Source organism: Sarcophilus harrisii, chromosome 1 (assembly GCF_902635505.1).
Source record: "Sarcophilus harrisii chromosome 1, mSarHar1.11, whole genome shotgun sequence".
Lineage (NCBI taxonomy): Eukaryota > Metazoa > Chordata > Mammalia > Dasyuromorphia > Dasyuridae > Sarcophilus > Sarcophilus harrisii.
Window position 1 is genome coordinate 124,323,361 of NC_045426.1, and position 19,786 is coordinate 124,343,146.

Sequence of the window (19,786 nt, forward strand, 5' to 3'; positions counted from 1 at the left end):
CCCATTCCCCTCCTATTTTCCTGCAGGGTAAGATAGATTTCTATACCCATATTAAGTATGTATGTTATTTCTCTCTGAGCCAATTCTGATGAGAGTAAAATTCATTCCCTCCCCCTTTTTTCCTCCTCTTCCCCTCCACTGTAAAAGCTTTTTCTTGCCTTTTTTTTTATATAGCAGATAATTTGCACTATTCCACTTCTCCCTTTCCCTTTTTCCCAGTACATTCCTCTTTTATCCCTTAATTTCATAAACACATCTGTGTGCTCTGTCTATATATACTCCTAACTGACATCATAATGAGAAAATTAACATGAGTTACAAGTACTATCCTCCCATGTAGGAATGTAAACAGATAAACTTTATTAAACTCATTATGATATCACTTTCCTAATTACCTCTTTATATTTTTCCAGAGTCCTGTATTTGAAAATCAAATTTTCCATTCAGCTCTGGTCTTTTATCACAAATGCTTGAAAATCTTCTGTTTTATTGAATGATCACTTTTTCTTCTGAAGGATTATACTCATTTTTGCTGAGGAGGTGATTTTTGGTTGTAATCCTAGCTCCATTGCTCTTCAGAATATCATATTCCAAGCCCTCTGATCCATTAATGTAGAAGTTGCTAAATCTTGTGTTATTTTATCTGTGGTTCTACTATACTTGAATTGTTTCTTTCTGGATGCTTGCAATATTTTCTCCTTGACTTGAGAATTCTGGAATTTGTAATATTCCTGGGAACTTTCATTTTGGGATTCATTCCATTTTTATTTTACATTCTGCTTCTAAAATATCAGGAGTCTTCCTCAATAATTTCTTCTCTACCCTCCTTTTTCCAAGCTTTATATTTTCAAAACATATGCATAGTTCTCAACATTCACCCTTGCAAAACCTTGTGTTCCAAATTTTTTTCTCCTTCCTACCCTCTCCCCTAGACAGCAAAAGTAATCCAATGTATGTTAAAGATGTACTATTCTTCTATGCATATTTCCATGATTATCATGTTGGAAAAGAAACATTAGATCAAAAAGGAAATAAAAAAACAAAATATAAGCAACCCCCCCTCCAAAATGAAAATACTATATCGTGATCCACATTCAGTCCCACAGTTCTCTCTGTGGGTGCAGATGGCTCTCTCCATCAAAAGACCATTGAAACTGGCCTGAATCACCTCACTGTTAAAAAGAGCCACATACATCAGAACTCATCATATAATCTTGTTGCTGTGTATAATGTTCTCTTGGTTCTACGGGCTTCACTTAGCATCAATTCATGTAGATTTCTCCAGGTTTTTCTGAAATCATCCTGCTGATCGTTGATACTTTTTTGAAAGATGATGTTTGGCTCTTTTTTATGGTCACAGGTTTCAGGTAGACAAATAATTTAAAAATTATCTCTCCTGCATTTTTCAGGTAAATTGTTTTTCCAATGAGATAGTTCACATTTTTTCTTTTTCTTTTGGTTTTGCTTTATTGTATCTTGATGTCTCATAAAGTCATTAGCTTCTATTTGCTTAATTCTGATTTCTAAGAAATTATTTTCCTCAGTGAAATTGGGAAAATCCTTTCCCAGTTGGCCAATTTTGTCTTTTAAAGCATTCTTCTCATTAGCTTTTATTTCTTTTTTTTTTTCCATTTTTTTATTTCAAAAAGAAATATATTTCTTTTTGTATCACTCTCAATTTCCGCCCCCCCATTTGTCCTGTCTCTCTCTCAGTTGATTTCCAAACTTCTTTTTGATGATCTGAACCCAATTCTTATTTTTCTTAGAGGCTTTGGATGTAGGAGTTTTGACTTTATCTTCTGAATGTGTTTTGATCATCCTTGTCACCACAATAATTTTCAGTGATCAGAAACTTTTTCTGTTGTGTGCTCATTTTTCTACTTTATTACTTGGCTTTTTTTTTTTTTTTAAGTCTGTTTTTTTTTTTTTTTTTTTTTTTTTTTCAGTCTGTTAAAGAAGGTCTCTGTTTCCAGGGTGGAGTTTTTGTTTGTTTTTTTTTTTTTTTCCCAGCTGCTTTCAGAAATCCTTCTAGGAATCTGACCCCAAGCACTTTTCCCTGGAGCTGTCAGGAGAGTCCCTGTCCCCACTGTAGCGATAAAATCTAGTATGGTAAAGCAACAGTCCTGCTTTGCTGACCCAAGGGCCAGGATTGGGCTTGCTCTCTGCTGACCTCCCCACCGGACTCCCACTCTGTTGCCACAGACCTTCAGCAGAACTTCCAAGGCTTTCCTAGTGTCCCAGCTGAGAGGTCCAGAGCCACCAACACCACTAGTGTCCCAGCTGAGAGGTCCAGAGCCACCAACACCACTGCTGATTCAGAGGTCTCACCTTGCTGATGCTGAGGCCAGTGGCTCTGCTGGCTAAGCCTGTATTGGACTCTCACTCCAGTGTCACAGACTTTCTGCTGACTTAAATTGCCTTCAGCTGGAAAATGTTCATCTTTTTGCCTGTTGTGTTGTTTAGAGTCATTATTTAAAGGAATTTGGAGGGGTTAGGCGAGTCTCTGCCTTTATTCTGCCATCTTCCATTGAAGATACTTGAATAGGAAAATAACTATTTGTTTAAGAAAAAGGGTATCAATCCATTCCCTCTGGCTACTCTTTTTCCTGGTAATTTTCCAAATCAGAATATCCCTCTGTGGCCATCACTCCCCTATATATATGTTTTCTATACCTATTAAAATGTAACTTCTTGAGATCAGAGACTCTTTTTAAATTTGTATTTCCAATGCCTGGCATAAAGCCCTAGGCAAATGATTTCACTCATTTAGTCTAATAACTCATTTAGTTATTAGTCTAGCTATGGATGAATGGGGTGGGGAGGAGGTGTTGTTAAGAGTGCCTCTGGGAATGTGACTTGTGCTAAAGGAATCTGCTGTCTTCCAGCTGTGAGCCTTTTGTTTTGTTTATCTTGTAAATAAGGTATGAGGCCATGAGAATTTAGACTTGGCTAGTGACAAGTGGAAACTGAGAACAAGAGATGACTGTGAGAAAGGATTATTGGAGAAAGATGGACAAGGCTTATTTGGCAAGGCTATCATGCATCTTGGGATTCAGGATAAATATGTCAAATATGACCCCAAGATTTCTGCCTTGAAGTGACTAGAATGGACAGATGGGAATTGGGAAAGTGAGTTGAGGATGCTTTGCCTTGGTAGAAATATGAAAGGCACCTTTCTCATACCTGTATCCCCATTTTCTAGTATAGTGCCTGGCATATTGATTGAACATAGTGTTTCTATGTGGGACTCTTTTTCTCCCCCAAAATCTTAAGACCAGTTGAACAACTGGGAAAAAGTATGGTTCTCCTCTGAGAATCAAAAGCAGAAAACACTGACATATGGAGTCAAAGGTTAAGGTCTTCATTTCTGGAAACCAGAACAGAAGCACATAGAAGAGAAGGTTCAAGATCGAATCAGTCAGTTTTGTTGCCCATGTTATGAGTGTTAGTGGCCCTTTCTGCTGCTGGGAGCGAATCACTCTTGCAAATAAATATTATAAGTTTGTTTGTATCACACACTTTATACAAATCTCATAAATAGCAAGATAAAAGTTTTGGAAGCAGAATTGAGTGCTATTAAATTGTTTTTTTTTCTTCTATCATTTTGTATAATGTTGATTTTGCTAGTAGAGCTCAATGTTACGTTATCTGAATGCCAAACAATAATGTTTACTGTTGTTTTCAATGTGCTTCCGGGTTAGTTTTTTAAAATAAATTCTAGTAAACAACATTTCTTATTCAGAAATTTTTAGTATATATAAAATGAATAATTATGAAAAATGTTGAAAATTAATCAGCTTGTTGTCTTAAGTGAGTAAACATATCAGTTTGTAATAATAAGCCATGCATTTATTATCTTTTTTTAATAGAAAACCTGAAACTTGTTGTGTAACACAGAAAATGATTGTTTATTATTATGGTCACTCATTATTTAAAAACATGTAAATAAAATTCTTAAAATAAGAATAACATGATTTTGTGAATCACAGTTTCTCATTCCCAAATCCTGAAGATTAACATCCATCAGGAATCTGACAACACTATTAAAAGTACATCAATTAATAAAAAAGCACTTACTTTAAGTGCTTATTGTGTGCTAAACTCTGTTACTGTGCTGGGACTACAAATAGAAAACTGAGACAATCCCTGCTCTCAAGAAACTTCCATTCCGTAATTGGGGAAGACAACATAGAGTTTGGAGCCAGATCTTACTTTAACACACCAGTTCTATCCTTCCCCTCTCCTCACTTCTCTCCAAATTCTATCTTTTTGATTCTTCTCTCCCTAATTCTCACAAGTAGCTGTGGATTCTCCCTTTGGTGAATGGCACTAAGGGAATTATATCAAAGTTGAGGTCAGGAATATAGGATTCTAAGAGCATTGAGACCTAATATCAGGTGTCTGTAGCAGCTTGATTTGTTCTACTAGGATAATTTCCCACTTATAGGCAGGGAAAGCCTCTGTCAGCTTCCTTCCCCTTCTACTATTGTTTTCATCTTCAAGCTAAATGGCATGTGTCAAAAAACACATTTGTTCTTTCTGTGACCCCATCCCAAGTTTTTTCTTTCCCCCCCTAAAGTAACCTAGCATTTAACTCGGTCTTTTTATTGTAAGAATTTACATTAACAACCCCATTGCACTGGTATGATATAGTTGGTCATTTCTGGAGCTAAAATTCGGATCCAGTCCTTTTAAATTCCAAATCTAGCCTTTCCAGCTATCTATTAAAAACGATTAAAAATTACCCAAAGCCTTCTGGAGGTAGAAAATAAAATTACATTTCTGGGAAGCTTAAGTCCTTTAAGACAGAAAAAGATGATCCCTTAAGTCTTCAATTCATCTGTCCAGTGTGTCTGTGGAGATAAATGGGAAAGTCAGAGTTGGGCCCAGGATGAGAAAAGAGAATTAATTTGGACCACAAAACACACTTCTCACCTCTTCAAGATCAGATTCTGCCTCCACCAGATCACTAGGGCATGCCTGGTGTAGCCGGATCAGGTCTCCCCACAGCAAAGTGTTCTTACAGCTATGTGAACAAAGAAGCAGGCCAAAAGGAGAAATTTACCAGAGGAGAAACACAAACCATTTTCTTCCTCAACTCCCAGAGCTTTCTGGCCACCCACTCACCCTGGACAGCGGCCTTTAAGGGGCAGAAGCTGTTGAGGTTCCTCTCGAAGGAATTCTTCAGCAAGGCAAATTACATGAGCATTCGATAGACAGCTGGGGTGAGGACAGCAAAGGGGTCCACCCTTATCCTGACAGACGGGAGAGAGGGGTTGGGATAATTTAAGGGAAACCTATTTCTTTATTGCTCTCCTGCCACTGGAGAGCTTCCCCTTCGCCCCTTGGCCTCATCCTAGAGAAGGCTGCTGTCTCACCTGAATGAGCTGCTGGCAGAGACTGCAGACCACCTCGGCTGCTTCCCCGCCCGCTCCTCTCCTTTCCCTCTGAGCCGGGCTTGGCTGCCAAGGCCCGAAAGCAAGAGGCATGTGCTGGGGAGGCGGAGGGCTGAGTTCCTGCTGGAAGTCCTGCCGCAGCCAGCGCAAGGTGAGGGCCAACCGATTCCAGGGGGCCACCTGCAGCATCTGGGCCAGGACCCGAAGGTGGAACAGAAAGGCCCCCTCCTTTCTGCTTTTGCCACTTACGTGAGTCAGACGTCGGGAGGCCCCGGGGTGCTGCCAGGCCCACTCAAACTGACGGGGGGGAGGATGGAGGACGAGGTGTCATTGGCACAAAAGCGATGGTTTTCGTCCCCCTCCTCCTCCCCCGGCCTTCATCGCCCACCCTCTCTTCCCCACCGTCTCCTCGCCCTCCTCGAGCCCTTACCCGAAGGGCAGCCACATCAGAAGGAAAGCCATGGACGATGAGGACCATTTCCCTGCAAAAACCACGAGACAGTCAGGGACCCTGCGGGGGGGAGCAGCCCTACAAGTGCTCCAAGGTCCGGGCGGGAGAGGAGAGGGAAAGTGGGTTCCAGCCGCCGGGCTTCCCGGGCCCTCCCCACCCCCGCCCAGACCTCCCGCCTGCATCCAGGAGCGGCTGGGAGGCGTGGCGTCCTCCCAGCCCCGCCCCCTGGCTCTGTTACCATGGTCCCCGGCCGCTGGTCCTCCACGCCCCGCCCTTCTTGCGGCCGGCGTTATGCTGCTGCACTCGCCGAGAAGGGTTTACGGTGAAGCCCACGTAGACGCGGCCCCTGTATTTGGGGTTGAGACAGTAGAGGAGGTAGACCCCGAAGAATGGCTGCGGCTTCTTCACCTCCCGAAAAGCTTCCGTGGGCCCCATCGTTCCCCGCGGGAGATGGGGAAAGGCTCCGCGGTAGCCCGGAGGGGGAGAAGTAGCTATCAGACACGGGGCGGTTTTTGGAAGCTTCTGACCCGGCCGTGACCGATTACCGGCCGGGGACCTTGTTTATGGCACATGCCTAAGGCACATGGCAGAGCAGGCTGGGGAGAGGACCCTCACCAGACTATGATCGTGATGTGAAAAAACAGGGCCAGAAAATACAAGGGGGGGGGGGGGGGGGGGGATGGCTTTTCTGAAAAGAACCGGGAGTCCACCCCTAGGGAAGACCGGTAGCGGAACTTCCGGTGTGCAAACGCAGACTCCGATTGGCTAATGGCTGGCGAGGGCGGAATGGCGGGTCCGTGGGGCAATAGGAGGGCGGAAATGACGAACACGAAACTGGGCGTTTTAAGGGCGGAAATGACCGGTGCAGGACTGAGAAGACAAAGCGTGAAGGATAGCTTAAGGGCGGAAATTGTTCGTCGGAAGGCATCTCCCGGAAGTGGCGACAGTGCGGGCGGAAGAGGCCCCGGCTCAGGGTCCTGGGACCGGCCTGGGACTGGACAGCCGCGATGGAGCTGAGCGCTGAATCCCTCCGGGAGAAGCTACTGCGGGAGTTGGAAGCGGACCACGTGGCGAGTACAGGGCGAGGCTGGGGGAGCGACTTCTGGGCCCGCGGAGTTGGGGGGACGGGGTGGTGGGAGTAGAGGACGGGGCCCGAGGGTGGGATGGAGCACCCTTTTAACCCTCGCCGCCCCGGGCAGGAGGTGGAGGACACGACTCCCTCCCGCTGCGCGTCTAGTTTCCGAGTGCTCGTGGTCTCCTCCAAGTTCCAGGGAAAGCCGCTGCTGCAGAGACACAGGTGAGTGCGAGCGGCCTTTCTTCTCTTCCCGCCCCCGCTGTTCCCCGGGGCAAAGACGCTGACCCCAGCTTCGCTCCCTCAGGCTGGTGAACTCGTGTCTGGCCGCAGAGCTGCCCCACATCCACGCGTTCGAGCAGAAGACCCTGACCCCGGAGCAGTGGGACAAGGAGCGGCTCAAGTGAGGCGCCAGGCGGGGCGGGAGGCTTGCACCCCGCTTTCAGACATTAAACCTCCGGCCTGTGGCTGGGCCCCCTGTGTCTGCGTGTGTGTGTCTCCCTGGCTGGCTGCGGGCGGAGGCAGGCCCCTGCCCTTCCCAGCCTCAGCTGTCTCATCGTGGCCTCCGCGGGGACGCCCCCAGACCCCTCCTGGCCGTGGTTCTGTGAGTCCAAGGACCAGGGGCTCCTAACCAAGGGCCGCCGGGGGTGGGGGTGGGGGTAGGGGGTGGTTCGGTGCTTTCCGACTTGCCGCTGAGGAGTCATCCATGTTTCCCCTTCCAGACCACTGGGAGGGAATTACCTCCAGCCCCAGCTCCTTATTGGTTGGTTTCCTCGTTCCTAACCCCTCGCCAGGGGTTTCCCAGCTTCTAGGAGGCAGAAGACTCTGGAGGGAAGTTCCTTGTACTCCTGAAATCATATGGTTGGTTTCTTAATGTGGTGACGGTTCTGAGAAGTAAGAAGTGGCCTGGAAATTCTCCTTTGGAGCCTGGAGAGATGGGACAACCGGGCTTTTTTTAATGCAATGACTTCGAACTGTGCGTAACATGTCAGAATTGAAAGCCATGATAGAAACACTAAGCTCTATTTAAAGAGGAAATGGACCTGGAGAGAGGAAATAATTTTGGGGGGTGGGGTAGGAAGGGAGTATCATGAATCAGGTTAATAAAACTAGGAAGAGTACAGTGGGTAGAACTGGCCCTGAAGTCAGGAGCACCTAAATTCAAATGTGGCCTCAGACACTTAATCCTTTCTAGCTGTGTGACCCTGGGCAAGTCACTTAACCCCACTTGCCTCAGAAAAAAAAATGGAGCCATGAAGGAGGACCCAGGTCTCCTGACTCAGCACAGACTTTCCGTTGCCCCCAATACTGCCATCTGAAAAAGGAAGTTCCTGCTAAGTTCTACTTATCCAGGTATCATCCTGCTATTCCGTGGGCACCTTCTTAGGTGCTAAAGCATTCCCAGTCCCACAAGTTTCATTAGCATATGATAGGAAAAAGTATTCCCCCTAAATACTCCAGTCCTTGTGTCAGTAATAACAAGCAGGCTTGTCTCCTCCCTCTCCCCCCAAGAGAAAGTAGACCACTTTGCTGTGTTGGTTAGTTTTGCTGAACTGCTTTTTTCTCTTCCTCACCCTTCCCTCACCTTTTTTTAATCTTTGGAAACGAAAGTAATGTAAAAATAAAAGATAATAGTTAAACTAAGATTGAAAAGAGAAGATTTTCTGAATGATCTGGGGACAAGGAAAGCTCTTGATAGAACCAGCGAGCTATGTGGTATGGGGCACTGGAGTTCAAGTCAGAAAGACCTGGCTTCCTGGGCAGATCATTTGACCTCCCCTTACTGTCAGTGGCTGTAAAATGGGGTTGATAGTACCTCGGAAAAGTGGTTGTGAGGATCAAATGAAGTAATATATAAAATATTTTGTAACTTAGAAAGTTTTATAAATATTAACTGTTATTACCACTTGGATTTTTAAAACAGCCTGTGGATATAGCAATCCACTACCCATGCTCTTTCTAGCTGGAAAACAGTATACTGTGTATCACCAAGTTTAGAAATAGATTTTGGGGTACCAGGAGAAAGGTACTTTAGAGGTTATCTAGTGCATTATATAGAGAAGGAAACTGAAGGCATGATGAAAGTATGAACTACCTGAAGTCACATGCTGATGCAGCACCACACTTCATACTCAAGTTCTCTTGATTTGAGACCCACTGTGCTTTCTACCGGGCCCCATGTTATTGCCAACTGATTGATAGTAATAGAAATAGAACAAACTAAGTATTTGGTTGCTGTGTGCCAGGTCCTGGGAACAGCTGTGGTATGAGCTGATCCATTTTTCTAGAGATTTGAGATGAGTCCCTAACAGGACTCTTAGTATGTTACCTTATGCCAAAAGTTTTCAAGTACCCAGTGTTAATTGAATGTAAGACTAATTGTTTGATAGCCCAGAGCTCATATACCCCAACATATTTTTCAACACAGTCCTTTTGGGAGTTAATACACATTCTTAGCCTGCTAGAATGCCAGAAAAATTGAAGTCCTCTAATCCAAATGCCATTTTACAAGCAGTGTTTCTCAAAATCATGTGTGTGTGTGTGTGTAGACATAAGCCATTCACCTTGATTTTGATTCCTGGAGAAATTCTAAAATTAATTATTAAAGGGATAGTTAGTGAATATCTAAAAAAAGAAAATTTATCACAAGGAACCAGCATGGCTCGTCCATGCCAGACTAACCTTATTTCCTGTTTTGTCAAGCTTACTAGACTGATAGGTCACAGAAATGCTGTGGATAGTTTACCTAAGTCTTAACAAAGCATTTTAAAAGTCTCCCATGAGACATCTTATGGACAAGTTGTAGAAAAATGGGCTAGTCAAAAGCAAGAGTTCAACTTGGATGGTAAAGGCTCTGGAATCCATGCTCTGAGAATATAAAGGAAATTAAGATATCCTGTCTGAGAAAGAGAGGGTGTTGGGGAGGGGGATAGGAGATGAGGATAGGTAGATGTCTTCAAGTATTTGAAGTAATGTTAAGGAAGTCTTATCAGATTTGTTCTTGGCCCTAGAGGCCTGTTGTAGAGAGGTATGTTTAGGCTTGAGGTCAGAACAAATTTCTTAACATTTAGGACTATTCAGAAGTGGAATGGACTGCCTTAGGAGGTAGTGCTTCCCTTCTAGAGGTCCTCATACAAAGACTAGGTGGTCATTTGTCAGTTTGTGTTATAGAGCAGATTCCTGTCTGGTAGAGGCTGTGCTAGATGGGCTTAAGACCCCTTCAAACCTTTGATATTCTGTGATTTTGCGAACTTCTCTTAGGAAACTGCTGTGATTTTTATATTCCACAGAAGGAAACCCATCTTGGTACTTTATTTATCACTGCTTTTCATTTCTGAATCAAAATGGAATTCCTTCAACCTCCTGCCCACCTTCCAAACCCAAGATCTACCTCCACTGAAAAGAGCCACAAGAATATTCTTGGGGCTCCAAAGGTAGTCCTCAAGAAGAATTTTCATAAACGCCTTATGCAGTAGTGTAATTAGAATAGGTATATGACCTCTTAGAGTGACCACTTTGAAAGTCACCGAAGTCAGAAAAAGGGGTATTTGTTAACTAGAGAGCTGGAGGTGGGTGCTATATAGAATCAGGGAGTGGGTGAAGGAGGTTTAGTTTTACATCGGCCCTCAAATGAGTTGATCCTGATTGCATGGTGTGGCTGAAAAGTTTTGAGTTTTAAGGATCAGGACATCTGGCTTCTACCCTGCCTCTGCTACTAATTAATGTGAACATAAATTACATTGCTTTCCCTCTCTGATTTTTACCTGTTCCATCTCTAAGGAATGGGGCCAGATTTTATTTCAGTCCTGCTTCTCCTTATGACATTTTAAGACTGCACAATTATTAGATCATTAAAAATTGCTTTTCTTCTTAAGATAGATGTGACTTACTTAGGTAGAGACTTATGGGAAGGACTGGAGTGAAACTTTGATTCTGGCTTGCCCAATAGTTGACTTGTATAATCAAAACTTTAAGGTATGGGTGCTGAAATCTAATTTGCTGTCTAAGCTGTGAAAGTTGAATGTCAGCTTTTGTGTTTTGACCCTGCCCAGTCTCCCCATCTTTACCGAGTTGAGGCATCCCAACTTCCCTCTAGAGAGCCACAGAGGTCTTTGAAGGGCTTGAGTTAGTAGAGTCCAGGAGGTACCAGAAAATAAAACCATTTATTTTTCTTTGCTTGTAAGACCCACTCCTTCCTATAAGATGTGGGGAAATGGGAAGGGGGAGGAAGGGCGTCCTCATGGGCTTAATTCAACCAGTGGCTTCTGCCCATGGGGCAGGGCCCAGTCAGATCTTAGGTACTAGGGCCAAGCTACTTCCCTGTGATTTTCTCCTCGAGTTCATCCAGACGCTTCTGCTGCTGCTGCACGGTGGCCCGTAATTGTCGCAGCTCTTCCTCTAGTCGAGACATAGCCTCCTGGGAAGAGAGGCAGCTTGGAGTTCAGATGCTGGGTCTTGATTCCTCCCTCTTCCTCCTTCCTCCCATAATATGCTCTCCATCATCCTCATCCCTTAACTCCTCCTTGGGCTGCACTCCCCTCCCCAAGGGCTGCCCTCTTATCCTCTCCCTGGCCCAGCTAACATACCAACTGCCTTGTTTTATTTGTTCACTCTCTACCCTATCTGTTCCCTGTTCCTCTACCTGTGGATGTGTACCTGAACTTTTCCATCCCTTCCCCTTTGGAGAGCCCTTTTTACCGTGCTAGGGGCTGCACTGGACTCCGTGGTGCCACGCTTGCGGCCACTGTCCAGCCCCCTGTTGACTCTCAGCTCCCGACTCTTGGGGGGCACATAACCATCCTTAAGGGACACAAGTAGGGGCCCTGCATCCTTGCCCCCCAGCCACTCTTCTGCTGTGAGCGCAGCATCTGGTCCAGCCGTGGGTGGGTACAGGTCCTCTTGGAAAAGATCTGACTGTGGGAGTAAGGTGCAGGGGTGATAGGGTCAAAGTGATGTATCTCACACAGGGTTGCCTCCTATTGGCTCTTGAGGTTGGTGAGAGTCTAAAGCTCATTCCTGCTATCCTGGGTATGAAATCACTTAGATATCCTGGCTAGAAAACTTAGAGATACCTTCCCACCCACACCTCTCTTCCTGTCCCAACAAGCTTCCTCAGAAATTAATTTCCTAGACCCTAATCTATGACATCCCATTTTCTCTCCCTCCATCCCCCCCCTTTTTTTTGGCTGAGGCAATTTGGGTTAAGTGACTTGTCCAGGGTCACACGAAATATTAAGTGTCTGAGGCCAGATTTAAACTCGGGTCCTTCTGACTTCAGGGCTGGTGCTCTATTCACTGTGCCACCTAGCTGCCCCAACATCCTGTTTTCTAGCTGTATGGAAAGGTTGCTCCCCCAAGGAATGGGATCCCAAAGAATGAAGATGTGATTAGGTAAAGGTGTATGGGAAGGGGTAGAATCTTACCTTCCTAGGCACAGTCATAGCAATGGGCTCACACTTCCGTTCATGTAACTTGTAGAATCTGTAGGGGCATATTTTTGGTGAACAAATTGTTTAGTGTTCAGAGCTGGCTTGGGGTAAAGAAGAGGTTATCAAGCCAAGGGATGGTCCCTTACCTGGCAATCTCACATTTGTTGACCTCTAGACCTCGCTTGGGCATGTAACCCATCCCTCGCTGGGATTCTTTAGAACTGAACATGGACAAGTAGTGCAGGAAAGGAGCCTCTGCTGTAATCTCAAAATAACGTATGGAGCTGTCCCCCTGGGAGTAGGAAAAGGGAGTTCAGTATCCAGAGAAATGCCACATTCCCATCTCCCCATTTCCCAGCCCAGTCCTCAGACAACCCCATCCTTAGCCCACCCTACCCACCTTGCCACAAAGGTAGACGATATTGGTGTCAGGGTCAAAGAAGGGAAGTAGGACCCCACTGCTGGTGTCCAGTTCTTGCAAGGACAGAGGTTCCTCAAGCTTCTTCTGTGGGGACAAGAATGTAGGAGGTGGCTCAGTTCTCAGCCCCTGTTGTGGTCAGTCCCCAAGGAAGCCTTTCCCCTGATTATCAAGAGCCTCTCTCCATTTGTCCCCTACAAGGGGCTCCTGGAGTATAATAACTGAAGATGAGAGGTCAAATAGTGCCTTCATTTTTCCAAAAACAAAGCTGAAGCCCATAGGAAATGAGGTGACATGACACACAAAATAATTATTGGTGGTGCATCTAGAAGCTGACTCTCTAGGTGCCTCTTCCCAGGCTCTGATCACCATCCCAGGTTTCCACAGTCAGAAGATTCTTCCTAGTGTCTAACCTCAATTCCCTTTGTTTTGTCCTTGTTGCTCCCCACCCCCCAAGATGTACTCTCACACTTTCCCTGTTTCTTTCCCTCAATGTTTGCCTGAGGTGATTCACTTACCATGTCCCACAAAGCCACCTGTCTTTCACTCATTCGGCTAAAGCCTGTAGTGAGGATCTTCCCATCTGATACAAACACAGCCCGAACTGGCCGAGTCCCTTCGTGAGGACGCTCTTTCTCCTGAGGGTATATGTGAGGTGGAATGAGTCAGACTTGCCTTACTCAAAGAAGACCCCAAGGATCAGAGGTCATGAGGAACAGAATCCTCCCCATGGAAACATGGTCCTTGCTCATCATAGGGATGCTTTCAGTGGGTGGAGGGGAGCACATAAGGAGAGCCTTAAATCAACCCATGTTTACTCACAGCTGTAACTGTGCCCTTTCGGGGGTCAATAACCCGAACCCGCTTGTCCCGGCAAGAGGTGCAGAGCAGTGATCCATTTTGGTTCCAGTCCACGCTGTAGATGGTGTCTGGGTGTATATCTGGGCCCAGGGTCAGCACAGCAGATCCGGTTCCCACATCCCACACTAGGATCACATTGTCACAACCTGTGGGGAAAAAGCAGAAGGGTGAGAACCTGGAGGGTGCCCTCCACCCCACATTCTGTGTTGCCCTGTCACCGGACCCACGCCCACCTCATACCTGCACTGAGCAGCACATTTTGGGCAGTTGGGTGCCAGGCCACGATGCCCACTCGCTTGGTGTGCCCCTCTAGTGTGACCACTGGCTCCCGGAGAGGAAGGGTCAGGCCTCCATCAGGGATTTCCCACACCTAACAGGACAGAGAAGGAATCTGACTTGCTCTGACTCCCCCCTCCCTTGGCAGCAGCTCCCTTTGTCTTGTCTTCCCCTCTTAAGAATGACCTACACAGATTTGCCTGCCCCACTCCACCTGTATTCTTCCCATCTGTGTCTCATGTTCTTGGACTTTGAGACACCTCCCTCAGTTCCCAGCTCCTCCCCTCTGCCTCCCTTTCTACCTCCCCACAACTTACCATGACCATGCAGTCCTCAGAACCACTGGCAATGACGTTGTCATTGTGGGGACACCAGGCAATGTCCAGGACAGGAGCTGTGTGACCACAGACAGTGGGCACATTCTTGTCTACCCGGCCAGTCTGAGAGGGAGAGGTCAGAGAGAAGATCAGGGTTCCCTGCAACTGACCAACCTGGAGCCCAGCCTCGACCCCATATGCCATATAATCCCTCTTACAGAGTGTGTCCTCCATATTCCCCTTACTCCCACATCTGGGATTGGAGAAAAGAAAAAAAAATGGTAGTAATCCAAAATACCAAAGAGGTATGTTGTATTCCTTGGGCAAGAAGGCACAGCAATGGTGGAAGAAACAGAGCTGTGTCTGTATATGCACGAGAGAACAGGAAAAAGGTCCCCGTTTTATTCCCCTGCTGACCATATTACTTTGTAAAAGGAAGCTAACCGCATGGGTTGGTGGATAATGGTTGGGAGGCAATGTCCAGAAAAGAAGGAAATTATTAATATCGTTGAAAGATTGCTGGACTAAGTGTGAATCAGGAGATTGAGGACCCAGTTCTGCCACTCAATAGATGTATGTTCCCTCTCTGTTTCTTCATCTATTAAATGAAGGATGGATTAGATGATTTTTAAGGTAATTTCCAGTTCTGACTTTTTAGAATTCCCCCTAGTTCCTTTTATCCCACCATATTCTTGAGGTCTATTGAAGGTGAGGAAGAGTCCTCCATATTCTCCAAGCCTAGAAGGGTTGGCAGGAGTGTGGGAGGGAGGATCATCTTCTAGTGTATCTTTTCCCCTGAAGATTGAAAATCAGGGGCTTCTCAGATTAATTTGCTGGGGAAATTTGAGAAGGGAAGCTAGGCTATGGGGAAGGCGAAGAGTCTGTGGCTGGGACCTCGAAGCTAGAGTAATTGGGCTGGTTGGAGGAGCACTCTGGAAAGTAAGGGGCAATGGCTATCAGAGAAGGAAAGGACTAAGGTGTTTGAACCCCTAACCTGTACCCTCTAGCTTAAAGCAAGGTATAAGAGGTTTGGAAACATGGCCTTTCTTCCGGGGGCTGCAGGCTGAGCAGGGTTTCCGGTGTGGAGAGTTGGGTGGGGGAGGCCAGGGGCTGAGCTCTCAGCACCCAAAACCACTTCCTCTTCTGTTTGTCTCCATCGGCCCATTTAAGGTAACAACCTCAGACTTCAGACTACCCCCATCCCCCCTGTCCAAGTTGCAGAAGCTGGGCTGAAGAGGGAGGCTGGGGTGTCAAACCAGGAGAGCAGTCCTCTTAAGTTAGTCCCTTCCCACTGCCCCTTCCTAGCCTCTAGTAGGTCCCCTATGGGAGCCTATGAGGCAGTAGAAGGGCAGCTGACCCACAGATTATGAAGTGGGGCGGGGGATGTGAGGTGTCTTGTTTCTGTTCCTTTGACCTTATTTCTTAAGGTAGTTTCTGCTGGCCCTTTAACTTTTCTCTGATTTCCCTAAAGAGAGATCAAGTCATCCGAAGAAATGGAAGAAAATGGAGAAATGGGGAATTAGGAGACCGGGTCTAGATCAACTAATACACTGATTTTAGAGAAGTCAGGCCTTCTCTTTGGACTTTGTCTTTTCTAAGCCAGGTGGACTCTTGAAGGCCTAAAACTGCAGGATTCTAAAACCTGGGGTTAGGGACATTTCCTTACTACCTGGGGACTTCATGGGACCAAGGGTGTCTTTATTTTTTCTTAACTCTTTTCTCATAAAAGGTTTACCCTTCTGGTTTCTCCCATCTCCCAGGACCCATCATCACCTTGGTCAGGGGCAGCACCAGAAAGGCTCCACCTCCACTGGCTTCACAGATCAAGGCCATGAACTTGGGGTTGACAGCACAGAATCCACTGTCCCAAGTGGTCTGGGAGACTCTAACATCCTCATAACACTGGTCAGCTTTGGCTGGTTGCCCAAACACATGTCGGAACTTGCTGCTTCGGACTACTTGTCGGCTCATCCTGGGGGTGGACATAAGGAAAGAAACTCAAAGGAAGTCCTATCAGCTTCCCACCTTTTTCCAGCTCCAGTCACAGAAGATGAATTAAAAGAACAACCTCCTGATTTCTGGTTCCAGTCTTCTTCCAAACCATGCTCCCACTTCAGTTGTGAATTCTCTCTATCCATAGCATTGATTCTGTTACCTCCCCTTTATTTTCCCCTTTATTATTACCTTTATTCAGAAACCAACATACTGAATCAAGTCCAAATTCATTGTCCTGATATTTAAAACCTTCCCTGAGCTTACCTTTGCAGCTTTTATTTCCCATGACTTCCCTATATACATTACACACTGCAGAAACCCTGGGCTATGTTATGCCCATGCATACCAGTGCCGTCCCTCTGCCTGAGATTTCCCTCCTCCATCTGCACACATGGACACAGTGATTTCTCTTTCCTCAACTCCTACGACATGTTGCTGTCTGTGCTACTCAACTGGCATTTATGTATCATCTGGCATTTGTTATCTTTTCGTGTCTCATCTTCCTGAGGACTACCATGCATGAGAGCAAAGATAATTTCATATTCCTGCATCTTTCCATCCCTTAGTACCTAGTACCAAAAACCCTGCACAAACATAGGTAATCTGTACTGGAGGGAATAGCCATTGCCAGGGAATAGTGGGGATGGCCTTTGCTAGTCCTCTTCCCTGCTCAGCACACAGGTTTCTAGAAATGGTCTCCTTTGTGTTGCTATGCCCTTCTCCTGGTCCCCTGAGACCAGAGGCTCAGAGGATGCTGCTACCTCCCCATGAGGCCATGAAGGCTAGCCATGAAGGAGAGGCATTTATAGCTGAGACTTGTTTTTGACCCTCCCGTGCTGTGATAGGTTCCTCCATCACTGGACCAGACAAGGTTCAGCATCAGCAAAGGCTGAGAACTCCCCCAGAGCCTGGTGCCCCAGCCGTCCCCCTTATCCGCCAAATCCTTATACCACCTGTGCAGCCTAGAGGGGAACAGACAGAGGCTTCTCTCCTGAAAGCCCACGTGTCCCATGATCCTAGATCTCCATCCCTCACTGGTCCTGTTCTTGCCCCTCCATCCTCTTCCTGAGATGCCCCGCTTTAGAAAATTAGGCCTCACTGGGAGGGAAGTTGGGAATTCTAGGCCTGAGCTAGAAGAACCAGAGTACACACTGGGTTGTAGGCAGCAGGGGCAACAGGTTGTGTGCCCCTCTGAGGGCAGGGAGCTGCGGGTGGAAGGGCACAAAGCCTGCCGCCACCAGGGATCTTGACCCCTTTCCCACCCATCGCCCTGATTCATAGGGCAGAGGACCCTAATTGTCTGTCTCTGGCTTAGGGAAGGCAAGCTCCTGACCTGAACCTGCCTAGGTTGATTTGACAGGGTTTTTTTGGTGAGGGCAGGAAGAGCAGGAAGCTGCTGCCCCACCCAGTCCCCCTTCCCACCCCAGGTACCCCGCAGGGCCCAGAAACCACAGAAAGGGGAACTTAAGAGTTTTCTTGTTTTTCTCTGAAACCTCTTCCTGTCTCCCAGTTCTGAGAGCTCCTTCTGCCTTCCAGGCCTCTGCCCAACACCTCCCATGCTCTGGGGGATTTGTTCTCAGGCCCGCTCCCTCGGACTCCTCCAGGGGAGATGTGAGGGGGTGGGGGTGGGGGTGGGGATGGAAGTCAGATTCTCACCCACAAGCTCCTCCCTTCCCATCCCCCCAACTCGACCTCTACAGCGATCCAGGGCTGGCAATGAACGCTGTTAAGACACCCCACCCACACAGACACAGAAATAGTCAGCCCTAGGAGAGGCACACAGATACTTGGGGCGGGGATATAACTCTGGCATCTCTGTCCCCACAGCCTACGCTGCTCCCACACTCAAACCCACACCCACAGGTGGCTGGCAGGAGGGTGGGTTCCCGGAGCCTTCGAGCCTCCCCGTTACTGCATCCCCCTCTTCCCCCTGAGTCCCTTCACCTCACCTGATGCAGACTGAGATGCAGGGAGGCCAGGCCTGATGAGGAAGAAGGAGCTGAAGCCGGAGCCTGGGAGACACCACCCGCCCGGCAAAGGATGCTCCTGTCAAGACAATGAATGAGAAGCAGACGGCTTAGCCCGGCCCCTTTAAGAGCGGCAGCACCCCTTTGGGGAGGGAAGGGGGCAGGGCTATTCGGAGAGACACGCCCACTCCCCTTCCTTTAACTGTTTTTAGGTCTCGCTTCCCCCAGCAAAGTTCACCCAAAGACTGGGATGGGTGGAGAGCGGAGGCAGAGTGGGCGAGCTCTCTTAGGGGCAGGGCTGCGGATGGGAGGGCAGCTCCTTTTTGGTGGAGTTGGTGAGGGATGCTTAGTCCTATTACAAATGATCCTCTGTCCGCGGCTTGAAGGGACCTTCGAGGGATCCCCTCGTTTTACCTTTGGGGAAACTGAGGCTCAGAGATGTTGGCTGGCTTGTCTAAGGCTTTTGCAAGAACATGAACTAGGATTAGAATTTAGTCTCAAGTAGTCTGCAAATCCAGGGCTCATTCTATTTCACCAGTCCCGCTGCCTCCCAGTTTCATGTTTTTAATGTCCAAATGCATGGAGCTTTTTTCTCTCTTCCCTTCCTCTCCATGACCCCACATTTGTTGCCTGTTATTGTAGTGTCAGGAATCTCCTAACAGACCTATCCTGTCCCAGGTATGAAATGGAGACCCTTCCAACCCTTTTTTGCTTCCATTGCAACAGAGTTCTCAAAAATTCCACCACTCTCCTAACCTAGGGTCTTACTGGGTTCTTAAGGTTTTGTATAGTTAAAAGCATTCTGGCCTGGTCATCAAAAGACCAATTTCGAAGTCTTTATTACCGAATTGCTGAGGAATAGAAGACAACCAGTTTCAAATTCGCCTTGGAAAGGGATAAGCTCTAGGGATAGATTGGGAATCTTGTATATACTAAGCTTGTTTTTTTTTCCAGTCTCTGATTTTTTAATTTTTATTTAAGATTATTTAAATCTTTTTATTTTCTGATAATTTTATTGAAATTTTTTATTTTCAAAACATATGCAAAGATAATTTTTCACTATTGACCCTTGCAAAACCTTGTGTTTGAATTTCCCCTCTTTTCTCCCACCCCCTCTCCTAGATAGCAAGTAATCCAATATGTTAAACATGTATAATTCCTCTATACACATTACCACAATTATCATACTATACAAGAAATATCAGATCAAAAAGGGAAAAAATGAGGAAGAAGAAAAAATGAAAGCAAACAACAAAAGTAGAAATACCATGTTGTGATCCACACTCAGTCTGCATAGTCCTCTCTCTGGATGCAGATGGCTCTCTCCATCACAAGACCATTGGAACAGAATTGATCATTATACAATCTTGTTGTTGCTGTGTACAATGTTCTCTTGGTTCTATTCACTTCACTTAGCATCAATTCATATAAGTCTCTCCAGGCCTCTCTGAAATCATCTAGCTGATTGTTTCTTATAGAATAATAATATTCCATAACATTCATATACCATAATTTATTCAGTCATTCTCCAACTGATGAACATCCACTCAGTTTCCAGTTCCTTGCCATTGCAAAAAGGACTACTACAAACATTTTTATTCCTG

The 19,786-nt window shown here is 46.4% G+C and overlaps 3 protein-coding genes across 5 annotated transcripts; 1 reads left to right on the forward strand and 2 right to left on the reverse strand.

The window, feature by feature from the left end:
- Nucleotides 1–3,884: 3,884 nt before the first annotated feature.
- Nucleotides 3,885–6,413, reverse strand: SLX1A (SLX1 homolog A, structure-specific endonuclease subunit). The gene is made up of 6 exons (XM_003762093.4): nucleotides 6,086–6,413; nucleotides 5,827–5,878; nucleotides 5,379–5,693; nucleotides 5,128–5,255; nucleotides 4,936–5,026; nucleotides 3,885–4,853 (listed from the first exon to the last, which is right to left on the reverse strand). Exons 1-6 carry the CDS (start codon nucleotides 6,280–6,282, stop codon nucleotides 4,824–4,826), a joined length of 813 nt encoding a protein of 270 aa, XP_003762141.2. The 5' UTR covers nucleotides 6,283–6,413; the 3' UTR covers nucleotides 3,885–4,823.
- Nucleotides 6,121–10,762, forward strand: BOLA2B (bolA family member 2B). 3 transcript variants are annotated; one of them, XM_031963303.1, is made up of 5 exons: nucleotides 6,121–6,222; nucleotides 6,696–6,917; nucleotides 7,047–7,144; nucleotides 7,227–7,322; nucleotides 7,642–10,762. In XM_031963303.1, exons 2-5 carry the CDS (start codon nucleotides 6,855–6,857, stop codon nucleotides 7,700–7,702), a joined length of 318 nt encoding a protein of 105 aa, XP_031819163.1. In that variant the 5' UTR covers nucleotides 6,121–6,222; nucleotides 6,696–6,854; the 3' UTR covers nucleotides 7,703–10,762. The 3 variants fall into 3 exon arrangements, 2 of the variants coding, with proteins under 2 accessions (XP_031819163.1, XP_031819169.1); XM_031963309.1 differs by lacking the exon at nucleotides 7,642–10,762 and having other exon boundaries at nucleotides 7,227–7,404; XR_004233421.1 differs by lacking the exon at nucleotides 6,121–6,222 and having other exon boundaries at nucleotides 6,748–6,917; nucleotides 7,227–7,523; nucleotides 7,642–8,567.
- Nucleotides 10,763–11,063: 301 nt separating this feature from the next.
- Nucleotides 11,064–18,412, reverse strand: CORO1A (coronin 1A). The gene is made up of 11 exons (XM_003762078.3): nucleotides 18,165–18,412; nucleotides 15,994–16,192; nucleotides 14,221–14,343; nucleotides 13,868–13,997; nucleotides 13,589–13,773; nucleotides 13,285–13,404; nucleotides 12,749–12,853; nucleotides 12,495–12,640; nucleotides 12,343–12,400; nucleotides 11,618–11,833; nucleotides 11,064–11,336 (listed from the first exon to the last, which is right to left on the reverse strand). The coding sequence occupies exons 2-11, from the start codon at nucleotides 16,189–16,191 to the stop codon at nucleotides 11,232–11,234; spliced, it is 1,386 nt and encodes a 461-aa protein (XP_003762126.1). The 5' UTR covers nucleotide 16,192; nucleotides 18,165–18,412; the 3' UTR covers nucleotides 11,064–11,231.
- Nucleotides 18,413–19,786: the final 1,374 nt, after the last annotated feature.

What these genes read in the sequence shown, in the direction of transcription:
- SLX1A (XM_003762093.4), bottom strand. Translation starts at nt 6,282, where the DNA reads ATGGGGCCCACGGAAGCTTTTCGGGAGGTGAAGAAGCCGCAGCCATTC. An exon ending in CTGATGTGGCTGCCCTTCGG is followed by an intron (nt 5,694 to 5,826) that starts GTAAGGGCTCGA and finishes CCCCCCCGTCAG; the next exon opens with TTTGAGTGGGCCTGGCAGCA. An exon ending in TCTGCCAGCAGCTCATTCAG is followed by an intron (nt 5,256 to 5,378) that starts GTGAGACAGCAG and finishes CCCGTCTGTCAG; the next exon opens with GATAAGGGTGGACCCCTTTG.
- BOLA2B (XM_031963303.1), top strand. Translation starts at nt 6,855, where the DNA reads ATGGAGCTGAGCGCTGAATCCCTCCGGGAGAAGCTACTGCGGGAGTTG. An exon ending in AGTTGGAAGCGGACCACGTG is followed by an intron (nt 6,918 to 7,046) that starts GCGAGTACAGGG and finishes CGCCCCGGGCAG; the next exon opens with GAGGTGGAGGACACGACTCC. An exon ending in TGGGACAAGGAGCGGCTCAA is followed by an intron (nt 7,323 to 7,641) that starts GTGAGGCGCCAG and finishes TTCCCCTTCCAG; the next exon opens with ACCACTGGGAGGGAATTACC.
- CORO1A (XM_003762078.3), bottom strand. Translation starts at nt 16,191, where the DNA reads ATGAGCCGACAAGTAGTCCGAAGCAGCAAGTTCCGACATGTGTTTGGG. An exon ending in TCGTCTACCTTTGTGGCAAG is followed by an intron (nt 12,641 to 12,748) that starts GTGGGTAGGGTG and finishes TCCTACTCCCAG; the next exon opens with GGGGACAGCTCCATACGTTA. An exon ending in AACAAATGTGAGATTGCCAG is followed by an intron (nt 12,401 to 12,494) that starts GTAAGGGACCAT and finishes ATGCCCCTACAG; the next exon opens with ATTCTACAAGTTACATGAAC.